General features: G+C 50.8%; 1 protein-coding gene across 4 annotated transcripts in view; it reads left to right on the top strand.

Annotated features, from left to right (window-relative positions):
- Positions 1 to 25,287, top strand: part of NFATC2 (nuclear factor of activated T cells 2) — a 76,875-nt gene that overhangs the window by 9,777 nt on the left and 41,811 nt on the right. For 3 of the 4 annotated variants that reach the window (XM_064729920.1, XM_064729922.1, XM_064729921.1), the window contains exons 2-5: positions 4,079 to 5,105; positions 6,504 to 6,672; positions 16,820 to 17,022; positions 18,904 to 19,076. In XM_064729920.1, the coding sequence (XP_064585990.1) occupies positions 4,079 to 5,105; positions 6,504 to 6,672; positions 16,820 to 17,022; positions 18,904 to 19,076 (1,572 nt within the window). The remainder of the gene's footprint in view (positions 1 to 4,078; positions 5,106 to 6,503; positions 6,673 to 16,819; positions 17,023 to 18,903; positions 19,077 to 25,287) is intronic. The other variant, XM_064729923.1, reaches the window with a different exon arrangement.

Raw genomic sequence — 25,287 nt, 5'->3', positions numbered from 1 at the left:
CTTTTCCTTATGCAAATAAGGGACTCCAGTTCAATCCCGGGAGCTGCAGCCAGCGGATGTGAGGTCAGAGCCCAACTCGTGCCCCTGGCCTGCACAGGGCTATCTTTAGCTTTTCCTAGAGCATGGTTTGGATAAACCCAGCATGGAATGCAGCTGCTGGGTGGGCCTTTATTCCCTCATTTCATGCTAATTGTCACATTTGGCTGAGTGGTGGCTTTGAAGGCGCTGCCTTGTTTCAGACCAGCGCAGGGTGGCCGTCCCCAAGCCATGTGTGCTCACCCTGCTGTGGCCCTGGCCTTGGGCAGCCTCGGGAGCCTCTTCCTTTTCCTTTCTGCCATTCAGAGATGTGTGAAAGGGAGTTTGGTCAATCAAGGGTCATGTCCTTTGGAACTGAAATCCCCTGATGTCTTTTACCTGTGGTTCAGCTCTGCCTGGGTTCCTGAGGGTCTCCCCCTGAGGAGGCTGCCTGGCTTCCCCAAGGCTGGTGGGGCTGTGTCTGCACCCTTCCTGGGCCTGGCCAGAGATGCTCCTTGGTGGTTATTTGCAGTACAGGAGCATCCAGGGCCCTGCTGTGGTGAGAGACACAGTCATGGGTGTAAGATCTGTAGGAAAAAGGGGCAGTGAGAGCTGGCAGATTGGGTGAAATCCCAGAGGGCTTGGGCCAGACTGCTCTAGGAAGAGGAGTGAGTGACACAAGGTGTTTGCTGACAGCAGAGCTGACTGAGAGCACGAGGAGGTGCCAGTGCTGCCTGGGTGTGAGACTCGCTTTCTTTTAACCCCCCCTGTGAAAGCGGAAGGATCCTTTGGTACTGAATCAGAGGGTGAATCAGCAGTGAAACCTCAGGCTGGGAAATGCTTGAGTGCAGGGAGGGGGGGAGTGCTGGAGCTGCCTGTGCTGAGGGCTGCCTGTGAGATCTCCATCAGAACAGCATGGAGAGGCCAGTGCTTTGCTGGAGTATTGCAGGCTGTGTTCTGGGGTGCAATATGCAGGAATGGATGAATTCTGGATGCTGGCACAGCCTTGGGAGCAAAGCTTATCTCTGAGTTGCTTCATTCCTTGGAAAACACCTTTGCTGGGCTGATCCATGCTGTACCTGTTCTCTGTGAGGGCTCTCCCTCCCTGGGAGCCCAGCAGGGCTGTTCCTGCCATCCCAGTGTGGCAGAGGGCCAGCACTGTGAGGTTTGATGCTCTGAGCTCCTACCCAAGCTCACCTTGGCAGCTCAGGGAGAAGCCTGAGTGGTGCTGGGGCCATGTGCCTGGAGCCAGTGCTGTGTCCTGGGCTCTGTGTCCCCATGGCAGCTGCAAGGGCAGCGAGAAAGCAGCCGAGCTGCTGGCCAGCATCCTGTGCCCCTCACAAAGGCAGGGCTGGACGCTGCTCACAGAAGCAGCTGCTGGTGATGCTCCTCTCCCGGGGCTGCTGGCTCTGCCCTGCCCTTTCCTCGAGCAGATTCCTGACTTCAGCCGAGCTGGCCGGAGCGGAGCAGCCGGTCCCTTGCTGCTGAAGCAACAGGCAGCATTCCTGCTGATTTCCATGGAAGGGCGTTTATTTGTGGGAGCAGCCGGCGCTGTTTAGCGCGGTGCCCGCATCCCTGCGCGCTGAGGTCAGAGCCGCTGCAGCATCCCGGCGTTGCCGTGGGGACAGAGCAGCGGGACAGTGCCGGCATTGTGCAGCTCCCGCAGCCCCAGCCCGGCCCGTGAGTCAGGCCCGGCCTCTCCCGGCACGGCACGGCCCGGGCAGGGCAGGGTGTGTGCCCCGCCGTGCCCACGGGCAGCACTGACAGCTTGCCATGCGGGGAGGGTAAATAAACATCGCTGCTGCACAGGAGCTGGGGGTGTTTGCAGGCTGGGGCTTGCTCTGTGTGTGTGTGAGCGTTGTTATTCACACCTGCACCGTGGGGCAGTGCCAGGCTGAAAGCGCTCTCTGAAACGCGGTGTTTCAGGGCTAAGCTGGGAGAATGTGCGCTGTCTGAAGCCCGGGTTTTGATGGGCTGTCGCTGTGAGTAAGGGGTGTGTTCTTTATTCAGCAGACTTTTAAATTACACGTGCACATACAAATACATTTGCGTTTCCCATACCAAACATGAACCTCCCGCCACTGGCTTTGCTGCTGTGTTGAGTTTTGGTTCTGTACCTGTTGTACCTGGCACAGATAATTCAGTTTAAGGTGTGGGGGGCAGCCTTAGCTGTGGGTGTGCTGCACGGGGAGCTGACAGGCTCACCTGTTCCTTGAGGTGAAGCTGCTCAGCCTGAGAGGTTTCTGCTCCTGCTGGTGCACAAACCCTGCCTGGAGCCTGGCATCCAGCCTGGCCCTGCCTGGGGCTGGTTTTGCCCCCTGGCATCATGGTTGTCCCCAGAGCCATGCTTTGAGGCTGTGGGGGTGTGTTGCTCTGCTCAGCGTGCAGACATGACGAGTTCTGTTCAAAGGGAATCTCAGCAGCAATCTCGAGGCTCGATGTGTCAGACCTGAATGATGGGGATGACACACTGCTCCTGAGTGCCAAAGCTCTGAAATCAACGGCGCTAAAAATACGTTTGGCTCACAATTCAGTGACTCGTTGCTGTTTTCCTATCCCCAAACCAGCTGTGTGCTGGGATTAAAAGCCAGAGGGAACCTTAAGAAATGTGCAAGCTGGGCTGTCGTGCGCAGCTCCCCTCCTGTCCCAGCCATTCTGTGTGTTGGTTTGTTTGCTCTGCTCTTGGGGTTTCCCACTGAACACAAAGGCTCAGCAGTTCCTAAAAATGAACAGAAGCCTGCTGAAAATAAGTCAGAATATCTCTGCATGTAGAAGTTTCACTGGGAACTTCTGCTGCTTTTGCAGAAAGCACAGTCAGCTCCTGCCTGGCTTTCTGTGTGGTATTTTCTCATGGGAATTGCTGTCTAATGTCATGTAGGAGTTAGACAAAATGCTGGAGCAGTAATTTAAATATTTAAATGAAACCCTCTGCCTGTGACATGCACTGATCTGTGCCCAGAGTGAGCAGATAGGGTGAATTAATCCCAAATTGTGGAGCTGTTTCTGGTATTTCCTGCTGGAAACACTGAAATCTTTAAAAACATATACAAATCCTGGTAATGTTTTGCATGTTTTTGTGTCATGACAAATATTCTTCAGCTCCAGGGGCTGATGTACGTGGGAATATCTGCCATGGCTCTGCTCTCTGGGATGCCACTGCCATTGCACATCCTCAGGTGCTGGGACCAGGCTGGAGCTGGGCTCTGCAGTGCTGGTGGGAATTCTGTGTTCCCTGGAAGCATCCCTGTGCTCTGCAACCTGGGCAGAGTTTGCAAAATGGGAATCTCTGAAAATTGAGGGGTTTGGGTACCAGCAGAGAGAGGGTTCTACTGAACACTTACTTGTTATTGTGTATTTTATAACCCCTGTCTGAAAATGTTCCCTGGGCTGAAATTGGAATGGGATTGCCCTTAACCACAGGGCTGGATTCTTCCTCCCTGTCTCTTCTCTAACAAATATTTGTGAATGTGTTTTCTGACTCACATGAATCCTGTCACCAAACTTGCTGTCATGATGCAGAGCCAAACAAATCATCACACAGAACTGACTTTTCAGTTTAAGAGTTTGAGCTCAGCTTGGGTTCATGAAGCCTTTCCTGGCTGGGTTTGGCTGTGTAAGGAAGGTGTTTCTCCCTTCTCCAAAAGCTGTTCCTCAACATTTGGTTTTATGTAGACCTGTTTGGAAGCGATTTTGTGATGTGCTGGTTTCAGTCCAGCTCCTGGTTGGCAAAATGCGACCAAAGTCACAGCACCCGGGTGTCCTTGGCAGGAGGCTGTGGACAGAGGGGCTGACACGCTGCTCACCTGCCCAGGGATCCCTCAGGTGAGGCTCAGGCAGCAGGAGCCTGGCTGGAGGTGTTTGCAGTGCTTCTGTCCATGCTGCACCTGCCCTGAGCACTTGAGCTTCCCTGGCTCTTAATCCAGTACTTCTCACAGTGAAAAAGAATGAAATAATAAGCTAATATCAGATCAAAACCAGTTTATAAATATGCATTTTTTTAATCCATGATTGCTCAGCTTCTGTAACAATATTTACAGTCTGAAAGAGACCCTTCTTTTTCCAGAAGAACCGACTCCACATAAAAGCAACAGCCCACCCTCTGGAGTTACATACGCTCATGATGTCTTGGACTGTGGCCTCAAGCCATGCCCCCTGCCTTTTCCTAGCCTTGCTGCAGATCCCATGGGCAGATATGGACAGCCAGATAGCATAGGGCCAACACCTACTCACCCTGCCAACGCTGCAGGGGCCTCTGCTCCGAGCCCTAGGATTGAAATAACTCCATATCATGAACTGATCCATTCGGGGGGGCCCTTCCGCAGCAGAGACACAGATGTTCTGTTGGCAGAACATCAGCCAAACTCAGCCACCACTAGCCCCAGGGTTACCCTGCCTGTCCCTGGCTTTGAGGGCTACAGAGAACCACTGTGTCTGAGCCCAGCTAGTAGCGGCTCCTCTGCAAGTTTCATTTCAGAGACAAATGTATCTCCTTGCACGTCTCCATGTGTTTCACCAAATAATGGTCCTAGTGATGACCTTTGTCCGCAGTTTCAAAACATCCATACTCATTATTCTCCTAGAACCTCTCCAATAATGTCACCACGAACAAGCACCACGGAGGAAGCCTGCTTGGGACGCCACTCACCATCTCCCTGTCCCAACTCAAGGTCCTCGTCGCCAGGCGCAAAGCGGAGGTTCTCTTGCACGGGGCTCTACAGCGCCCAGCTGCCCTGCTCCTCGCCCCGGCAGTCCCGCAGCCCCTCTCCACAGCCCTCTCCTCGCCTGCCCCCGAGAGAGGACGCCTCTGCAGCCACTTACACGCAGCTGGCCAGCGCTGCCCTTGCCATGGATGCTATGAGCAGCCTTCCCACGGATCCCTCCTGCGGCGTCCCCACCAAGATCTGGAAAACCAGCCCCGATCCTTCGCCCATGGCTTCCCACAAAAACAGCATTCCGTGTCACGTCTTTCAGACTGTCGACTTCCACGGGCCTTGTGAGCAGGAGGACAGGAGAAACTCGGCCCCAGAATCCATTCTGTTGGTTCCTCCATCCTGGACGAAGCAGCTGGTGCCTGCCATACCAATCTGCAGGTATGTAATGCTTCCTGTGGGTGTTTTCCATGTTTTTCATGGTTTGGTGTCCTCTGTCATGGCTGATGATCCCTAGGGAGGGTTTTCTTGGGCAGGTCCTGCTGCAGGCCAGAGCTGAGTGCCCAGGGACAGCACTGGTTAATGGGAGCCTGGTCCATTAGGATTCTGAGATGAAAAAGTCAGGTTTTTTAAGAAACATCACCAAAGAGGTTCATTGATAGCACAGTACACTATAAATTCAAATTTCCAAATGATTTGTCTAAATAGCAGATTGTAGATTCAGCCTTTGACAAAGGCTGAACACTCTGGTGCCATCCTGCTGCTCTTAAAATTTGTAAAGTCACTTACCAATTTCCTTCAAGGATTAAAATGCTTGAAGTAATGCCTGATTCCAAACAGAGCTCACTGCTCCAGGTCAGACTGAGCATTCAGTCAACTCTGGTGACTTTGTGTTGGTTGTCACTTTGTCAGCTGTCCCTTAGCCCAAATCTCAGCCCTCCATTGTCTGGCCCTATGGCATCTGCCAGGACCGAGGGTGCCAAGTGTGTGACTCTGCTCCCAGTCCCTGCTGGCACCCTGTCAGTGCCATCCTGCTGGCTCTGAGGTTGGCCCAGGGTGTTCCTGACCTGCTGAACACAAACTGTGAGTGAAAGAGCACAGGCTGTGACTCCCTTGGCCTGTCAGACCGGTCCTGGCAGCAGCCTGTGCTCACAGAGTGAGAGTGGCTTAAAATCCAGTGCAGGCTTTAGTTGTACCTTGCAGTGTATTCATTTCATGTCATAAACCCTTATGTATTTTCATAACAGGAAAACTAGTACCAGGTAAGAATGTTTAGCATTTTATTGATGTGCATTTTCATATTTATGGAAATCTTACAACTGTTAATTTACACAACTGATAGGTAGTGGCAAATGGAGTTAATATTTCACAACACGTGTGCTGTGATCCAAGCTGGAGACACACAGCAAAAGCTAGGTAAAAGAGGGGGATCTTTGAATAAACAAAAGCTAGATAAAAGAGGGAGGTCTTTGAATAAATAAAAGCAAGGTAAAAGAGGGGGATCTTTGAATAAACAAATGCTAGGTAAAAGAGGGGGATCTTTGAAAAAAGAAGAGCTAGGTAAAAGGGAGGGGTCTTTGAAAAAATGTAACTGCTACAGATATTTCTGTTTAAGAAACAGAAATATCTTACCCTATTCTGCAAGGTGATGGGCCCACAGAAGTTGTCTTCTCAGCAGAGCTTGCAGTCAGGTGTGAGCAGTCCAGCAGAACCTCATGGGAGTTGAAGCAGACTCCTGAACGTTCCGGGTGGGGCGCTGGGAGGAAGGGGAGACCGGGCTTTGGGAAATGAGGTTCTCAGGAGTCTCCCTGTTGGTGTGTGACTCTCTCTGTGTCCCAGCCTGCCCGTGCAGTCCCTGCCTCCCCTGGAGTGGCCCCTGTGCAGCCAGTCTGGCCCCTACGAGCTGCGCATCGAGGTGCAGCCCAAGCCCCACCACCGCGCGCACTACGAGACCGAGGGCAGCCGCGGCGCCGTCAAGGCTCCCACCGGGGGCCACCCCGTGGTCCAGGTAAGGCCTGGGGGTCTCCTGCAGGAAAAAGGGGGGCAAGTTTATCTCTGAGATGCTGTCTGGGGGCTGTCCCTGAAAGAGGAGCTCACCCTGTGAACCTTGGGATGTGCTTAAAGGGTGTGAGCTAAGCCGTGGTGAAGTCCAGGATTTCAGGAAGGTTGGTTTGGATTGGCTTCTGAAAGCTCAGAAATGTGGGCAATGTATTTGCTGCTTTTTCTGGGCTGTATGAACCTCGTGTGATCCCCTGTCATGACTGTCATGAGGTGCCTGGGAAGTCACTGCTGAAGCAAAATTCAGGCTGCCATGGTGGAGAGAATGAATTTGTCCCCTTGCTGACCTGAGAGCTGAATGAGCTGAACCGTTCTTCTGTTTGGAGTGTGAACAGCTTTTCCTTCACCTTTCAAAGGGTGGTGTAAAATACTGGCTGAGTAGCTGCAGCTTGGCCAAGTGGGGGCACATCAGTCATTTCCCTCATTTCCCCTGTTTTCAGCCCATGTTTCCTGAAGGAAAGCCAAAGCCAGGCTGGGGTCGGGGCTGTGCTGTGTCACTGGGAGAGTGCTGGAATGATGTGTGGAAGCTGAACAGGTCAGCCACAGCCTCAGCCCTCACTAAACAAAGTTGGCTGCATCCCACAGATGTTGCTGACACACTCAGGGCTTGCAGGAACCAGGAAAACATTAACATTTATGTGTAATTTCAAGCATGTGATCAATACCACTAATTTCACTGGGTTGATTTGTGCTTAACTTCAAGCATATGTTCAGTACTCCCCTGCAGGCTCACCCCCTTTTAAAATCAAGCCATAAATTGTTAAATCAATGAATTTGTTTGCTTTGATGGAGCTGGACTTACATGTATGGCCTGGGTATTTGAGTAAAGGGTGCAGGGTAATAATAAACAGCAGTCCCATTTGCCATACCTCAGAAATGCAGGCTTTTTGGTTTGGGGCTGACAAGCTCACAGCCTCCTGTGGCGTGTTTGAAGCTGCCTAGAAGCAGGAATGATAGCAATCAGCACTTGCTCCTTTCTCAGTTTGGCTGCAACTGCAGTATCACTTACCCTCCCCAGGTATTCCTATCAACAGGGTCCTTATTGCAGTGAAGGAGTTTTTGTGACATGGGCAAATAGAATTTGTTTCCTTCCTGCAATCAATATCAATCAAAGAGGCATTTAGATTTTCTGTTGAGGACAGGAACCAATATTGCTAGTTTTATCATAATTTGCCATCAAGCTTCAGGATCTAAAACTATAAATTCAAATGTCCACTTGAGCTCCCCGAGCAGATGTGCTTCTGCACAGCTGGGTCTGCATCTGGGGAAAATATGGACAGTGTCTTTCTGAAGGTTTCTTGTAAAGCTGGAAGTATTTGTTGAATTTGTGTTCACTTGAACATAACCAGGTTCATATGGATGCCAAGTAATGAGATAGTTGCACCTGTATGGTTTATGACATCTCAGGCTGGGGGAGGCTAGTAAAATCCAAAGTTTTCATGTCAGAAGTTATTTGGCTTCAGGGGATCTTTTCTTTCCCTCTCTTTCTTTCCTCTCTGTGAAGTTTAACTTTTGTCTTCTTGTTAGATGTAAACAGAGCATGTTTCTAAAATACAATCCCTTTTGAAACAAATCTGATTTTAAAAAAGCCTTTAATTAACCCTTCATGTGACTAATTACCCAGCTGAACCTGCTGGCAGAAGAGATCTTGGCTGGTTTTTGCAGCACGGTGCTGCCCTGCAATATTTATTTTTTGGAAAATGCATTTTGCATGCAGATTTCTTCTTTTGGGTGCTCTGAAGCTACAGACCAGCAGATCTCATATCCCCCAAGCCTTATCTTGTGGTTTATCTTTCTGATGCTGCTTCCTCTTCTTCACGTGTCACGGCTCGAGTTTGCGCTCCAGGCTCTGCACTCCAAGCATGGCAGGAGAAGGGCTGGTGGTCAGGGCCTCAGGGCAGCTGGACATGGGGAGGGGACATTGGCTGTGCCAGGAGCAGGGGAGAAGCCCTGCAGGCCATGGGATGCTCACGTGTCTGATCTCAGGGCTGTGCAGAGTCCCATGGGGGAGCACAGGCTCCCAGCTCAGGTGTTTGCGTCACTCCTGGCAGGAGTTTACAGCTCGTGTTAGCTGTAGGGAGGCTCAGTGTTAGGGCTGTGAGTTGGATGTGAGTATCCCCTGGATGTTAAGGTGCTGAGAATAGCCAGGAGATGCTTTGTAGCTAGAGCAAAGCTGAAGTTTCCCTGCTCCTTCCATCCTGCAGGTCCCCCTGGTCACTGAGATCACAGAGGAGGGGAAGGCACGTTTGATTCCCAGCTCTTTTTCCCAAAGCTGCTTATTTGTACCCAGCTGCTCCAGTCAGGGCTGTGCAAGAGCCTGTCCCTTGGGAAAGGCAGTGGCTGCTGCTGTGCAAAGAGCTGGGATAGAGGTGGCAGAGCAAACACACCCTGGAGTGGAATGGCACAGGTTAAATTCCCACTGTTTACCTTGGTACAACATCCAAATGCAGAGCAGAGCTGCCAAACCCCAGTGCTCAGGTGAGGGCAGGGGCAGGCACAGGGACCCCCAGCCCCTCCACCCCTGTGTGCCAGGCTCCCCTTGCTTCTCTCCAAGCAGGAAAGCTGTGCAGAGAGGGGCTCCTGTTCAGCACAGCCAGCCCAATGCTCCCCTGGGTTTAACTTTTAAAATTGTGGTGGCTTTCACTGCCTCTTTTTATTTTTCTTATTAAAAAGAAGCTGGAATGGCAGAGTTGTTAGTGGAGCTCACAGGAGCTGCTTTACAATAACAAACGTATGTTCCACTTTCCTTTTATATTTGAATTTTGCCGTCTGTGTTTTCTTGTGGTTTCACAGTCAAAGGAGACATTGTTTCTTAGCCTGGGCTTCCCATGGGGCTCTGACTTTTAACTGTATGTGACTTCCAACATTCAGCTAATTCATTGGTGTGTTAGTGAAACCAGAGCCTTTGATGGAAACTCAAAACCAAATCACAGCTCATGGGGTGATTCGCACTCTCACACGTGGGGCCGGGCTGGAGCTGAGCTGCTGAAACCCTGTCAGCCCTGCCGGGGGGGTTTGCTGCCCAGGGCACATCCCAGAGCTGGGTTTGTCCTTTCCCCACCTTCCCCAGGCCCCTGTGCAGGGCAGGGCTGTGCTGGAGCTGCTGGTGCTGCACAGCACCTTTGTGCCACCTCTGGCCTGCTCTGGAGCTGGGCTGGGCTGCTGCAGGGTTTGGTGTGACAGAGCACCTGCGCCTTTCACACCTGATTTACTGCAGGGTACAGGGCTTGTTTGCACTGTGGGGTCCTTGCAGGGGCCTCTTGAGCTTTGAGCTCTGGGCCCTGGGTTTATTTACTGCTGCGGGGATTGATGTGCAGTGGCCAAACCAGAGATTTCAGCTGCATCTGGGAAATCCTCTTCAGAACCAATATGCCATCAAATGTGAGGGTAGGTCAGCAGCCCCGTGCTGTGCTGCAAGCATGGCTGTAATTCTGAGTGGAGGTGAATGAAAAGCTCTCACTGAAACTTTTGAGCCTGATTGAGAATACATTGCTTTTGATGGAGAGGAGTTTAGGCAGAGGTCAGGGGAAGCAGCGTGTACCAGCTGGTTTGAGGGGGATGCCTGTGCTGTGCAGGTTTTGTGGGTCACAAATACTCCTGGAAGAGGCAGCAGCAAGATTTAGTTATTCTTTGCTGTACGTTCTCACTGCAGGACTGTGCATGTGGGGTCAGTGTGCTGTAAAGCAAAGCTGGAATTTCAGATGTGGGCACTTCCAGCACAGAGCTCACCCCATCCAGAGCCTGCTGGAGTGTCCTCAGGAGGATTCACACAGGGTGGGCAATATCCTGTAAACTCCCACCAGAGCTCTCTGCTCATGGGCTTCCCTGCCCAGCTGAGCCTCCAGCTCTCCCTTGCTCTCTCCAGACTGATGTCTGTGCAGTTGGAAGTGCCCTTTTCACCATGGCTGCTGTCAAGCTTTGTGCCACACCGGGGTGGCACAGGGGGAGGCTCCTGGGGAAGGATGAGCTGAGTGTGGCAGAGGAAGGTGAGGTTTTAGAAAAGCCCTGCTTTGCCACCCTCTGCTCTGCTGCAGCTGGGCTGGGGCTGTTCCACAGTGCCTCTGACAGCTGGCAAGGGTCCAGCCTTGCTAACTGGTGCCAGAGCCCCGTGCTGAGGGACTCTTCCAGTGTGATTCTGTCAAAATCATCAAATTTTCACCCTCTGGTTTCCTGGCGGCACAGTGAGTTCTGTCGTGCTGGGGAGGTTTAGCTCCTTTGTCATGAGCGTGCATGGAAGTGCTTTAATGGCACAGTTGGTTTTCTTAGCCAGCTGTGAAGATGAGAGCTCCAAACCCTCCTCCCTGCACACGGACAGATGCATTGTGCCTCTTCTTTTAAAGTGTCATCTGAGAGAGCCAAAGCATCCTGAAAACAGGAGCAGCTCCTCACAGGGGCAGGGAAACTGGAGCCCAGAGAGGAAACAACTTGCTTACATTGCAGTGTGAGGTCAGTCAGGAGCAAACCCTCCTGACTGCTTTCTCCAGGGGCTGCTGTCTCTGTGTCCCAGACAGAGACATTAATTATTATTATATTATCCCCATCTGAAAGCAGAAAGCCCAGTAAGACACTGGGAGTCTGGTTGTCATTTACTGTAAGGAACAGCAGAGCAAGTGAGATTCAGCCCTTGGAATTTTGACTAAACTGTCACCAAAATAAGAAACACTTAAAACTGAGTATCAAAAAATTATAATTTAGCAGAATCAGATGTTCAAAGGATTGTCTACAGAGGGTTTTTTAGACAGCTTTGGTAGGGAGCAAAAGGAACTAAGGCAAAGATTTCCTTCTGGTTTGCGTTCTTTTGCAGTGTCCCAAGTACATTAAATTGAACAAAACCATGTGAGAAGATTGGGCTTTGTTGCTCAATGTCAGCTCTAAGTGAAGCAGGCAGAGGAGCTGCTACATGATACAGTGGCTGGACGAGGTCTTTGTTGAATTCCTGACAGTTATTGATATGCCACTCTCCCTGAGACAATGCAGTGACATTTTCCATCTCGCGATGAGTATTGTTGAGCAAAGACCTCCCAAAAAAATCCTTGTGGTCAGCGGGTATTAACGATGGGGATTAACGATCTAAACCCGAGGCTGGAGCTGTTTGCAGCAGGCAGGGGGGACAGAAACGGGGCAGTTGGCCCGGAGCATCCTCTCGGAGGGTCTGAGAGGCTCGGGAGGAGCCCTGGGGCCGGCTGGCGGTGCCGGAGCGGAGCAGGGCAGGCGGCCGGGACAGCTCATCCCCGCCGGCCGGGCAGCCCCGCTTATCTCGGGCACGGCAGCAGGAAGGGAGCCCCGGAGGAAGCGATTTCTCACGGCTTTGTGCTCGCTGCTCGTTGAACGCTGCTCGCTGCCGGCCGGGATGAGCGTGAATCACCGAGCTGGCCACACACATGCACATCCCAGTGACTTCCAGGGGACACAGCCGGGGATCCACGGTCACGGACCAAACCCGGCTTACCCCGAGCTCAGAGACCGGGGGACCGAGTGCTTTCGAGCAGATAAGACCCCAGCCCTAGAGAATCCATTCCCCACGTTTATACTTTGCTCCTGGCCACGGCTTGCCTTGTCTAGACAGGAAAGTGCTTTAAAGATGCAGCTTGGTCCATCCCAGGGAGAAAGACCGACAGGCAGAGCTCTGCTGGGGTGAAAGGGAAATACATGACAACCTTGTACTCTCTAGAGCAGTCAGGCTCACACAGCTCTTACTGGGGCACTTCAAGCACACAGTACCAGCTGCAGATGCTGCTGCTTTCGGCGTGCAAAGCCAGCTCTGCACGGAGCATTTTGATGTGCAGCAGCCAAACCAGAAATCCCCGAGAAAATTTGGCTCTGCAGCCCAGCAGTGAAAAGACAAAGCTTGCAATGCTGCTGGGAACTGAGGTGCTGCAGCTGCTGAGCGGTGCCTGAAGTGCCAGTTTGGGGTGCTGGCAGGACAGGGTCAGCATTCACTGGCAGCATCCCCTGCAGCAGGACAGAATGGGATCAGTATCCCCTGCAGCAGGGCACATGGCACCACAGGTTTCTCGCTGAGCTTTGGCTGCTCACCCTCTGCAGGACCTGGGAAATCACTGCCCCTCTCTGGCCTGGCTTCTGGGTAAGAATAAAAAAAAGGTATTTATTTTCTATGAATCTCTCTTCTTCCTGCTGATAATGTAATTCTACATAAATTATAATAATATTTAAATTCAAGAAAGCATATCCCAGATTGAATGATCTAAATTTCAAAATTGCACTGATTTCCCCCTGTATAGGTATGTTGTTGTCTACAGGCGATCACCTACAGAATCTGTAAGGAATTTGCCTTGCTTTCTGGCTCTGCTGTCAATGTATCCCTTGATTTCAGCACAAGTGAGCAGCGTTGCAGCCTCTGCAGAGCTCTGCTCTTTGTGCAGCCCAGCACTCACGCTGTGTTTCACATCCCCCCGGGCAGGGGCACTGCCAGTGCATGGGTGCAGGGTTTGGGTCATCTCTGCACTGGGTAAGGAATGGTTTAGAAGGGAATTGACACCTCTGGGTTTAAGTGCTGTGTATTTGGAGCTGGGGTCTCAGTTTGTGAGGAGATCTGAGTTTTGGAACAGGGCAGGAGGTGTGTTTCATGTGCCTGATGTGTGCTCCCGATGGCTGCGGTGCCAGGGCCATCACAGGGTGGTGTTGGGTGTGTAACTGAACAAACTCAGCAGCAAGGGCACATCTGCTCGTTTTTGCATACAGAATTGCACAGGTGCCTTCTGCAAATGGCACTCAAATCCTCCCCTTTCCCAAATTTGACTGGTATTGATCCATGGATGGAGTGCAGAATGAATTTGATTTCTGCAGAGGTGAGATGATGCTTTTAATCGTGCCACACATTTCCATTTTGTTTAGAAACCCAATCATAGCAGCAAACCAAACAAGAAAAGTCTCCTTGTTTTCGGAATGATGTTATTTGTTTATCTGCCAAAGTGCTTTGCATTTCCTCAGGTCACAGACCAGCCTATGTCTGGCTGTGTTAATATTGTAGGAGTTAGGCAAAAGCAAAGTTTAAGAAAAATCTTTCAACTGAAAGAAATAGGATCTTAAAGTCCCAAAATAGAGTATGGAAAGGTACACATCATGTCTGGCTTCTCTTTCCCCTTGTGGCAAATGTGACTCAAAGGAGTTGGGTTTTTTCCAACTCGATCTGTATACAGTTTGGGGGAGTTTTATTGTGAATAGGTCACCTTATAATACACAAAAATATTTCCTCCCAGAGTTCTGTATTCATAAATCTTTCTTGATCCTCACTCTCTTGAAACTGAAATCCAGATTTTGTTTTCTTCATGGAAAGAGAAGTGAGAAGGAGTGAAGGCAAACCTTGGTGTGGGGCTGGTGCTCCCCTGACAGGGCTTGGAGGGAGCAGCTCTGATGAGCAGAACAACTCTGAAACACAGAGATTTCAGAGCAGCTTCGTTGTTGCTAAGGGAGGAAAAAATGAATTTCAAAGTTAGTATTTTAAAAAGCATTTTAAATCTTCACCTCCCAAAGTTTGTTTAAGGGTCAAATTTATTCCACCTTTGCTTCTCCAAAGAAAAGATTGGCGCTTTGGTTAAATACTAAAGCAGCTGCCTGGTGTAGTGGAGGTGAGTGTTTACTGACAGTGACAATCCTCAGCAGTTCAGTTTTAAGAAGAGACATATCTCTGCAGCCTGGCTCTGATGGGTTCTGTCATTCTAGCTCACAGAATTTTCTCTACACAAAAGCAGCACAGATGCTCCGTCCCTGCTGAGCAGGGGGAGCGTCACTGTTCCCTGGTGCTGGTAAAGAGAGCTGCTGTGACATGACCACAGCTGTGCTAAATTGGTGGTGAAGATGAGTGTAAAACTCTGATTTTCAAGTTCCTGGAGTGTTTCCCTGAGCTGTTCATCTCCGTTTTCTAATTCCTTAGTCATCCTGTTGTGTTCATAGCAAGTGAAAGGTAGATGGAATTGGTTATGGTAAATGACCACCTATATTAGCCCTGAAAATGCAGTCAATTAGGTCAAGGATAAACCCTTTTAACTGGGGACACTTGACTCTTTTACATATATTTTTTCTCTTTGTATTTGCATTTTATAATGCTGTTCTGATTTTACAATTACGTCATCCCACAGCATTGCCATAATACCATAAATTACAAAAAAAGAAGTAATTTTCTTCCCCTGACCAAACTGATTTAAAATCTGGTTCTGTGGAGGATCAGGAGGCCTTTTACTGTGTGTTTTATGCCCCTGGGCCAGCAGATGATACAGACAGTGCCAATGAACAGGGAATCAATTCCTCTCTTCTTTAAGTCTGTATGCATTCATACAACACACACCCACAGACATGCACATTATTGGACAACCATGAGCAGTTTTGTCTTGGGAACTCATTCTGTACATGAGCAAACACCACTTAAAATGACTTTTAAAGGTGGCCAGTATGAAACCCTGTGTATGTAGCCAGTTCTGTTAGAGCTGCTACTGACTGTGCTCACTGGGGGCAGATTCTCTTTTGTAATTTATTATCTGTTTTCCTCCATTTCAGCCTCCCACCAATAACTCTGGGATTTTGTTCTGCCAGGATAGAGGGGAGAGCAAAAGCTGCTTTGCTGTCACTGTAATAACCCCTCCTGTCCAAAGGATGCTCTCGTTGTTGTAGCTGGCTCCACCAAGAATTACTCTGTCAGGCATGACAATAAACACACTCAATGCTCAAAACCTTCTCTTCCCTCACCCCTTGTGCAGACAGGATGGCTTTTGGTGATACAAGAGCTTTGCACTGAAGGCCAGGAAGGGCTGGATTTTGAAAGCCCTGTGCTTAGGGTGAGTTTCTGTGAGGCTCCCAGTGGATCTGGGCTGTGGATCAGCAGGGGCTGTTCCTCCATCAGTGCCTGTTCCCAGCAGATCTCTCATTTGGGCCTCTGTTTCCTTTCATCTCCCATCTGCTTTATCCATTTCTGAATGTGCCCGTGGCTGCTGCTGTATTTCTCACGCTCCTGGCCATGCTGTGCCTCCAGTACCAGCCCTGGTGCTCCGAGCCCGGCTCCCTGCTCCTGCCCTGGCTCCCAGCGGCAGCTGAAGGTTTGCACAGAGCCTCCTGCCCCATTCCCCTCCTGCCCAGCTCCAGAACGCTGCCAGTGAGGTGTGGGCTGGGCCGGGCCGTGCCTGGGCTGGGCTCTGCAGTTTGCTCTACAAAACCAGGGCCTGGTGCCTTCAATGGAGCTGTTCCTGGAGCTGTCCATGCCAGGGGTGTTTGCTCACTCAGCCCTGCCTGGGGTCTCTGGGGCACAGCCCCTGGCTTTGCTGCCTCCAGAACGTGTGCTGGGTGAGGAGTGGTGGCTCTGCAGAGTGAGTGTCACTTACATCTGCCACACTGGAGGAAGGCTGCCAGCACTGCATTGATGCTGCATGTGGTCCCCTTCCAGGGGGGAATTAATCCTTCTGTGCAAGGATACCTCCTGCTGACTGGTGAAAAGAAAAAAAAAGGAAAAAAACCCTGGTTTGGCCATGAATACCATTAGCTTAATCTTCCTTTTCTCTGATCTTCCAGTACTATTTGCTTTGTATGGCTTCATCAAGGTTTTGTATGTGGACAGAGTAATTGGAAACAAATTTAGCATGTCTCAGACCATAAAGTTCCCTTTCAGCTCGATCCCTGGCTATGTGGTAGATAAATGTCTGGTTCTCATTTTTGGTTATGTGAGAAATTTAGAATGGTTTGATTTGTAATTTTGAATGTTAATAAGGAAGGAGAAATTTCCTTGTCTCCTGCTCTATGGAGGCATTCTGGTTTCCTTGCAGCAAATGGTGTTTATAAAAAAAACAACAAAGAAGACAGAATAATGTGTGTCCTTGAGGCCTAGAAACCCCAGGCTCTGAGGTCAACTAAGACATCCTTGTGCTGTTCAGTCCCAGACCCAAAGTGCCATCTCTACCTGTACAGGTGGTGTTTTAGCATAGTGTAAGAGGAATGGCTGAAGGTGAACCAGCACTGGGGGAAGGATGAGTTTCCAAGAGCAGTGAATCAGTGCAGATACCCACATTTATCTGCACGTGTCTGCAAGCCTCCTTGGTGTCCTGAAGGCCTTGCAGGCGCAGTGTGTGACAGCAGTTTCCATGTCTTGCCAGCTGCACGGCTACATGGAGAACAAGCCCCTGGGGCTGCAGATCTTCATTGGCACGGCGGACGAGCGCATCCTGAAGCCCCACGCCTTCTACCAGGTGCATCGCATCACCGGCAAAACCGTCACCACCACCAGCTACGAGAAGATCATTGGCAACACCAAGGTGCTAGAGATCCCCCTGGAGCCCAAAAACAACATGAAAGCAACGTAAGTAGATTTCTTTTTGTTAGCAAGGTTGAGGTGGATGGAGTTGGCGCTGAAGTTCTTTCTCTTGGGAAAGGAGATTAAAATAATAGTGATCACTTAAAAGAATAGTGATGCTCTGGAGGGACTCCCCTTTCCAGCATGCTGGGGTGGTTTGTGAGGGCAAGGCCCTTTTACAAAAGCAGCTACAACTCCTGGGTTAAAGCTGCTGGGGGAGTTCCCATCCAGCAGGTGACCATGCAGGCACTTCTGCTCAGTGTTCCAGTTTCTGCAGTGACTGTGCTGTAATCACAGCATGGTTTGGGTTTGAAGGGACCTTAAAGCCCGTCCAGTGCCACCCCTGCCATGGCAGGGACACCTTCCACTGTCCCAGCTGCTCCAAGCTCTGTCCAGCCTGGCCTGGACACTTCAGGCATGGGGCAGCCAGTGTCTCATTAATCCATCATCTCACAGTCAGAATGGGTTCGTGGTGCACTCAGGAAAAGAAGACTCAAATCTCAGGTCCTTGTGCTGCAGGGACACTGTGAGGAACAGGGCTGGGATGCATTTTCCAACATTTAATGGAATACAAAGCATCTCTTCTAAACTCAGTCAAGTGCTCTGGCCATGAGAGCTCCTCTTGTAATAGGTTAACTGAAAAGCAAATACAGGCACATCTTGTCTGTATTACTCCTTCCAGTTTTATGGAGGCAGAGGGATGAAGTGGGCACCAGTCTGAAAACTTCAGGCTTGAATGTGTGCCAGGCATGAGAGTGATTGCTCTGCAGAGGGAAGAGCTGTATCTCCATCCTTCAGAGGAGCCTGACAAAATTGGCACAGCAGTTCTGTTTTTAAGTCCCCCTATTTCATTGCAAAATCCGCATTCTTTCTTCATATTTTTTTAGGAAATATACCTCATTCCTAACAAGGAACCCTGGAATAATAAACCCCTGCACTTATGCAAGGGCGAGGAGCAGTGTGGGTGTAGGAAGCAGCTTGGGGCTTATACCTCCCCAAACGTGATTTTAATTCATATCAAGAGAAGAGAAATTATGTGTTTTTAGAACTGATATCAAAATGGGCTGGCAGTGCCTGTTTAATAGCAGTGCTCACTGCCTGCTCTGAGAACTCTTGCTGAGTTTGACAAATAATTGTCACATTTTCCTAACACAGGCGTGTTTGCAAGGTTACACTGGATTCTGGAGAAGCCAATCTGCACTTAGACCAAATTTAAGTTGCAGTGCTGATTTAAGCAATCATTGCTGCTCAGCCCCATCCTGCTCCCTGCACTTTCCCTTTGTGCAGGGACACAGTGAATGGGAGAATGTTCCCAGGCAAGGCAAGAGCAGATTTTCAATGTCCCCGGGCTTTGGAGGATGGCACAGTGACCTGGGCCAGGCTGTAGCAGTCAGGAGGAGACAGCAGTGTGCTCCCTGCTTTGGAGCTGAATTCCATGTGCCTGGCTGGTGCAGGCAGTGGGGATTCTGTAACCAGCTGCTGTGATTCCCCACGGGGCTCAGCTGCCCTGCACAGGTGTGGGCAGGGAAGGGATGTTGGGCAGGCCCTGGCAGCTGGGCTGATGGGGGCTCCTGCCCTGGGGAGGGCTCTGCCTGCTGCTCTCCTGTGCTTAGCACTGGGAAACAACATTTGGGGATTTAATGCTTGGAGAGCAGCTCTGCTGTGGCCAGAGAGTGGGGAGAGGTCCAGCAGCACCCCTTGTGTGCTGCACGTTTGGGGTTTCAGCACCCTTCGTGTGCTGTGTGTCTGAGGTTTCTTCACCCCTTGTGTGCTGCACGTTTGGGAATGTGTGGATCCCAAACAGAGCAGGTCCTCGGGGCTGCTGTGAGCCCCGGGGAGGGAGCAGGCCCCGGGCAGAGCAGTGAGTGGGCTCCGTGTGTGTTGCAGCATCGACTGCGCGGGGATCCTGAAGCTGCGCAACGCGGACATCGAGCTGCGCAAGGGCGAGACCGACATCGGCCGCAAGAACACGCGGGTGCGCCTGGTGTTCCGCGTGCACATCCCCGAGCCCAGCGGCAGGGTGGTGTCCCTGCAGGCGGCCTCCAACCCCATCGAGTGCTGTGAGTATCCCTGCGCTGCTGCTCTGCTGCCCTGCCTCTGGGCTGGCAATCCCTGCTGTGCTCTGCCCCCTGTGCCAGCCGTGCCTGGCAACTGCGGCTCTGCCTTCCCTCCAGGCATTCCCTGTCCTCGGAGAGGTTTGGGGGGCTTGTGAGGACAGCAAGCTCTGTGCTGCAAGTCTGGGGGCTTCTGCAGAGTTATTTATCAGTGCATTGCTGCTGGGTCCTGCTGGCTCTCCTAGGAGCAGCGTGGGGTGTATGTAGGGACACACCTGTGCTGTCCCTGTTGGTGAAGTGTGCAAGCTGTCTGCTTTCCTGGCTTTATTTAGAGTGGAGGCACAATCAGAACTCGTCCTCCACGAACTGGCAGGTGGCTGGAGGTTTGAATTCACACTGGGCTGGCTCCAAGCACTGTAGCCTGTGCCAGAGGAGTGTGACCAGGGTCCTCTGGTCTGAGCTGTGGCAGCAGCGCAGCTGGAGCGGAGGGACAGCTCTGATTCTGAGGTCAGGTGCATTCTGGTCGCTGTTTTTGCTAGCTGTCAGTGCCAAGGGGTGCACAGCTCAGGAGGCTGAAGCACAGGTGGTTCTGGTATTCCCCTGAGGGACAGAAGAAAACTGGCAGTTTTGATTTCTGAAGTGCAAATCCCATAAATGTGTGAGCTCGCAACCTGCACCTCCCACTCATTATAACTGACTGGATCCTGAGAAAGAGAGGCCTCTGATGAGGCCCCCCGTGTCACAGTCATTTCTGGAAGGGTTCTACCTACTTTATTGGTTCCTCTGCATCCTGTGATGCTTTTTGTTATTAAATGGTGCCTTTTTGTGGTTTGGGGATTTCACAAATACATCATGAACAGTTTTCCTCTACCTTTGCTGAATGACTCACCCCTTTAGCAGAACCTGTCTTGCCATAAGTCATGTGAAGAAAGTCACTGAGTCTCTCATGTGTGAGTTGTATTTATTGAGATGCAGACTTTACTTAAATACAGCTGCTTAGAATGAGAGGAGCCAGTTCTGGGTGGGAAATTAAACTGGCTGATGAATTATTGATGGCAGTTCTAAAAAAGCAGCACAAGTGAATAACCCAGGCCATGCTGGGAGAGGATGATGGCTATGGATGGTCTCTTGGCAGTGTTTCTGAGAAGGTACCAACTATCAGAACATTTTAGCAGCTGTGTGCAGTGTCTGGGCACTGTGATGGGGAAGGGACAGCAGTGGGAGCAGCCAGCACCTCTGTCCATAGGAAATTGTCCCGTTCCTCCGTGGGAGCAGGTGGCTGGAACAATAGTGGCCTCCACCCCAAACTGTCCCTGCTGGAACAAAGGTCCATTTGCCAAAGGAAGCTCTCAGAGAGGAGCTCCTAGGGTGGGGAAGTTCCAGGTGTAACTCCTACACCCTGCAGGCAGGAAAACAGGGGAGGCTGGCCTGGATCCCACAGGGAGCCCCACACATCACCCCCACCTACTCAAATTCTCCTCAGGAAAAGCAAGCATGAGTAAGCCAGGCATTCCTGGGGCCTTCCACAATGGCATGTTGTGTTTGTGCCCATCGCTGCATTTCAAGCAGAAATCCAGGCATGGTTTGCAGAATAAATCACATTTTTCTGAGCTGTATGCACACACCTAATTTGCCTGTGCAGTGAGTGCTGTGGCAGAGCCTTGGTTAAGATGTTGAGGCATTTATTCTGAGATGTCTTTGCATTGATGAGTCTTAGGGGTATTAAAAAGCCAAGGGTGGAGATACAGTATAAGTGGCTTATTGTTAGTGGAGTTTTTTTATAATTAAACTATTAAAATATTGGCTGCATAGAAGACGGCAAAGCTCCTACAAGAAAAAAAAGTATTTTTTTTAAATACTTTTATACTTTGATCCCCAAGGAAATAAAATGAGAAAGTTTTATTTTAGGAATAGTGGATATACAGGCAGTTTAGGGAGATATGTTAAGGACTGTGCTTTTCTGCACTCAAGGAAGCAGGGAATGAAGTGATCTGGAGTACTAAGCCTCTGCCATTTAGTGTGTATGTTGCATATTTAGCACTGGTTTTGCATTTCAGTAGCACTTCCTATCTCAGCCTGGTTCTGGGAAGATAGTTAAAACGTCAGGGGGCTCAGCCAGCATTAGCAGTGCACCTAGATCTCATTAGAGGTGTAACCTCAGCCTGTCCCAGCCAGTGTGCACACCTCGCAGGGCTCCCAGGCAGTCCCAGGTGGGCTCAGGTGCCCTGCCAAGAAGGGGCCCTGGGGCTGGGGGATGTTTTCTTCTCGTCCCACCTTCTGTGCTGCTGGGATTCACTTTTTCCCCCTTTGTTTTCTGGTTTGTTCGGGTGTTTTTTGCCCTGGCCAGCTGAGAACCCTAATGCCAGGGGCTCTCCTCAGGATCCCCCCATCTGGTAGCAGAAATGCTGTCCCTCTGGGAAGCCTTGGTGAGCAGCAGCTCCAGGATCACGGCCCATTTCCCTTCCCAGGATACCAACAGAGTATCCGAGCTCTCTCCTCCCCAGAAGCTGATCCCCAGGAATTCCCAGCAGTGTCAGCAGATCATTAGCTGCAGTGAAGCAAGAACTGTGAAACAGCTGCTTTTCAGAGGGCTCTTTGATTCCACCTCATCTGTGTCACATTCGGCACTGACAGATTTTCGGAGGGGATTTCACAGGTTCGGAGCCTCACCCGGAGCAGGCTCCTCCCCAGGAGCTGTGTGGGAGGGCAGGGGGTGATGTGTGGTTAGATGATCACTTGTGCCTTAGAATGGACCTCAGACCCACACAGGCCTGCAGCACTCAGCAGCTTTTCTCTGCTGTTGCCTCTTGGTTCATCCTGAAGCCCCTGGGGAGGCACAGGCGTTTGAAATCCCTCTGAGAGCTGTGGCACCATGGCTCAGGCAGGTGTGGGAGACCACGCTGCTGTAGGTGTGTGCTGGAGAGGTGAAATGATCCCTTCTCCTGGTGTGCTGCAGGCTGGGCAATGAAGTGCCAGCCCCACAGGGGATGTGGGGACCCTGAGCTTGGCCTGGCCTAGGTCCTGTCCCATCTCTGCCCCAGGTCTGTCCCTGCTCTGGGCTGGAACCAGCAGGTGCTGGGTGAGCTCTGTTGGGCCAGCAGGGCTGTCACAGAGCTGCTGGTGACATTGCAGGTGAGGGGTGACTGAGTTCACCTGGCCCTTCCAACACAGCCATGTACATAATCGCCCCTGGAGAGGTTGGACACTGCAGCCTGTTATTTTTGAGCCGTGAGGACGATTTCTGTAACATCAGCTCTGTTCCTTTGCCTTTCCCCAAGAGCTAGAGCTCGTTTCTTGGGGGGTGGGTGGGCTCTGGTGTTACAGAAATTGTTAACCCTGGGCTGCCTCTCCAGGGCAGATTTGTCATCACCTCTGGGAGTCAGGCTGCGTGCCCCAGCTCTGTTTGCACTCCTGGACTGCAGAATCCTGGAGCAGAGGAGGAGCAGGATGGAATCCAGGATAGCAAGGCAGCTTGTTGTGCTCTGTGCTGTCAGCAACCAAAACTGCTCCATGCAAATGTCCGAGTGTGAGGCTCAGGGGTGTCCTACACTGGGCCCCAGCTTTTATTCTAATGAATCCTGTTAAACCTTCCCAAAGTCCGTCACAGTTCCTGCTTTGCAGAGTCCATGTTTGCTGACTCTGAGCTGTGCTCAAGAATCCCCTAAAATGCAAACTTAAATTGCACTTGGCACGAGAGAAGGGGACTAAAATCTTGTTCTTATAATAGATGTTCCGAGGTGGTAAAAAAGCAAAACAAACAAAACTTATTGCTAAAGAACCGTGTGTCCGTCTAGAGGAATGTAAATAGTTTCTATTATTGACCGTATTTTGTTCCGTTAAATTGGGTCAAATTTCTTATTTCCCTTTAATCAATTTCCCTGGAAGTTTCCTTTATTTTTCTCTCCTTCTAGTAGATTTTCCCATAATATGAGACAATCTGAGCCTATGATTTGTGACACATTAATAACTGCAGAGGAAAGAGCTAGTCATGTACAAGAATGTTGTCTTGGCAAGGCAGCGAGTGCTTTTCCTCAGCTGGGAGTTGTGCTGTTGGAACACAGCAGCAGGCAAGAAGGAGCCCTGCTTTATTCAGCTAGAAAAGCAGAAACAAATGGTCTCTTTGCACTTGGGAGATACCTATTTGCAAGTTTAACCATAACCCTGATTATTATGGGAGTCTCATGGTTTCCAGTTGAATTAGATAAATTTTTTCCCCCTTTCATTTCAACTTCAAGACAGTCACACAGTTGGCTGCAAACAGACAAACTGGTGCTTTCTCTAAAGAGCACCTTCTCTCTCTTGAAGCACAGAATGTAAAAGCTAATTCTGACAACATTTGCCACTCTGAACGTGCGGCTGAAATATTTCAGTCATTAAAGCTGGAGTCAGAGTGAAGGGGATGCCAGCCTTGCTGTGGGTGAGCTCCTGCTCACTTGTTGCCTTTAGTGCAGCTGTGGTACAAGCAAAGAGCCCAGCACACAGAGCAGCATTCCACAGAGCACATCCCTGCCCAAGGAAGGGAAATGCTGTGCATACCCACAGGGATGAGTGACAGAGAAGGGAACCCAGGCCATGGCTGCCCTGTCATTCATCACACACTGGCTTGCTGAGCTGGCTGCAGTTCATAGAAAGTTTCACACTTATCTGACACTGCTGCCATGGCTGCTTGTCACTTCTCCTTTGCGAGGACATCGTAAATTATCTGCAGAGGAGGAGGTGCAGAAAAGCTCTCTATTTTTGGTGCTTTTTGCTTGGATGGCTCTGCACAAACTGCTGATTAAGTCTTGCTGGCAGCAAATTAGAAACTGTTGTCAGTCACACTGTGTTCTTCTTTTCAGAGTGTTGAGACCACATTCTCAAGGTTTCCCCACGAGGGCTGGAAATTAGCTTTATTTACTTGGTTTGTATGCCTTCCACTGCTCCACGCTCCTACCAGGAGGGAAATGATCCTGTCCTCCTGATCAGAATGTGCTCCTCTCTAGGGTGCCTTGCTGGTGTCTCCCTGGCTGCTGGAGATGTCTCCTGCCCTTGGTGCACCCATGGCTGCCCAGCCTTTGTCTTTGCTCCCACTGCAGAGCCCAGGATGCTTCAGGGAGTGATGGAGGGGATCAAAGTCTCTCAAACATTAATTGTTGGATGAGTGTTGAGCACAGCAGCTCTGCCCCTATCAATCCTACCACAGGCAGCTCGTGGTAAATAAACCCAGTGTGGCAGCAGGAATGAAATATTTGCTTTGGCTCATTGAGGTTTGCACCGAGGTGGAAGAATTAATCCCATAACAAATTACACCTCTGCTGTTGCTTCCAGGGGTCAGGGTTTCTTCAGCAGCAGACATCCTGCTCTAGCTGCTCTTCTCAAACCCAACAGGAATCAGGGGCTGGACCAAGAGCCTGTGGAGGTTTGCAAAGACATGTCAGGGGTGGTGGGGCCCAGCTTGAAGACTTCCAGCAAGCTGGGGTGAGCTCTGGGCAGGGGAAGGACAGAGGTGTCCAGAGAGGATCTGAATTATTGTTCTGGTGAAGCCACTGCACTGGGGTGCCAGTTGTGACCCCACCTCTCTTAAACAGCCACAGTTTTGGTTTATTGGCTTGTGAGGTAGTCACAGGTAGCAGTGGCTTTGTCCTCGCTGGGCTGCACTGAGCCCAGGCTGCTCCTCCTGATCAGGTGTCCCAAGCATCAAATCTCTGCTGTCTCACTGTCAGCACTGGGGACAACAGAGAACCTGAGCTCTGGGGTCAGTGCTGCACATGTGGGAGAGAGCAGGAGGTCATCACAGAATTATAGAATTATAGAATGTCTTGGCTTGAAGGGGACCTTAAAGCTCCTCCAGTCCCACCCCCTGCCATGAGTAGGGACACCTTCCACCAGACCCAGCACTGTCCTTTGTCACCTCCCAGCAGCAGTGGGTGACACCCTCGTGGGGGACATTTGGAGCTGCAGGAGACTTCTCCAGGTCATCACTTTTCTCAAAATGTCGTTTTCTCTGAAAGGCAGATCTCCTCTCTGCTGAGGAGGAGAGGGATGGACGCTGTGGGTAGGGGGGAAGCAAACCCCACTTTTGCCTGCCTTGGCACAGTCCCCATGGTGAGTGGTGCATCCCCATGAGATGCTCAGCCTGCTGCCCACCCTCAGCTTCTCTGCAGCTGCTAGAGCAGGGTAGAGCTGTGGCAGCCCCTGCTCCCTGCAGGCTCAGCTCCCTGGAGGGGCTGCAGGGCTC

This window comes from Zonotrichia leucophrys, chromosome 20, assembly GCF_028769735.1.
Source record: "Zonotrichia leucophrys gambelii isolate GWCS_2022_RI chromosome 20, RI_Zleu_2.0, whole genome shotgun sequence".
In the NCBI taxonomy this organism is placed as follows: Eukaryota; Metazoa; Chordata; class Aves; order Passeriformes; family Passerellidae; genus Zonotrichia; species Zonotrichia leucophrys.
Note: the sequence above shows the minus strand (reverse complement) of the source record. Positions and strands in the feature narration are given on the sequence as shown.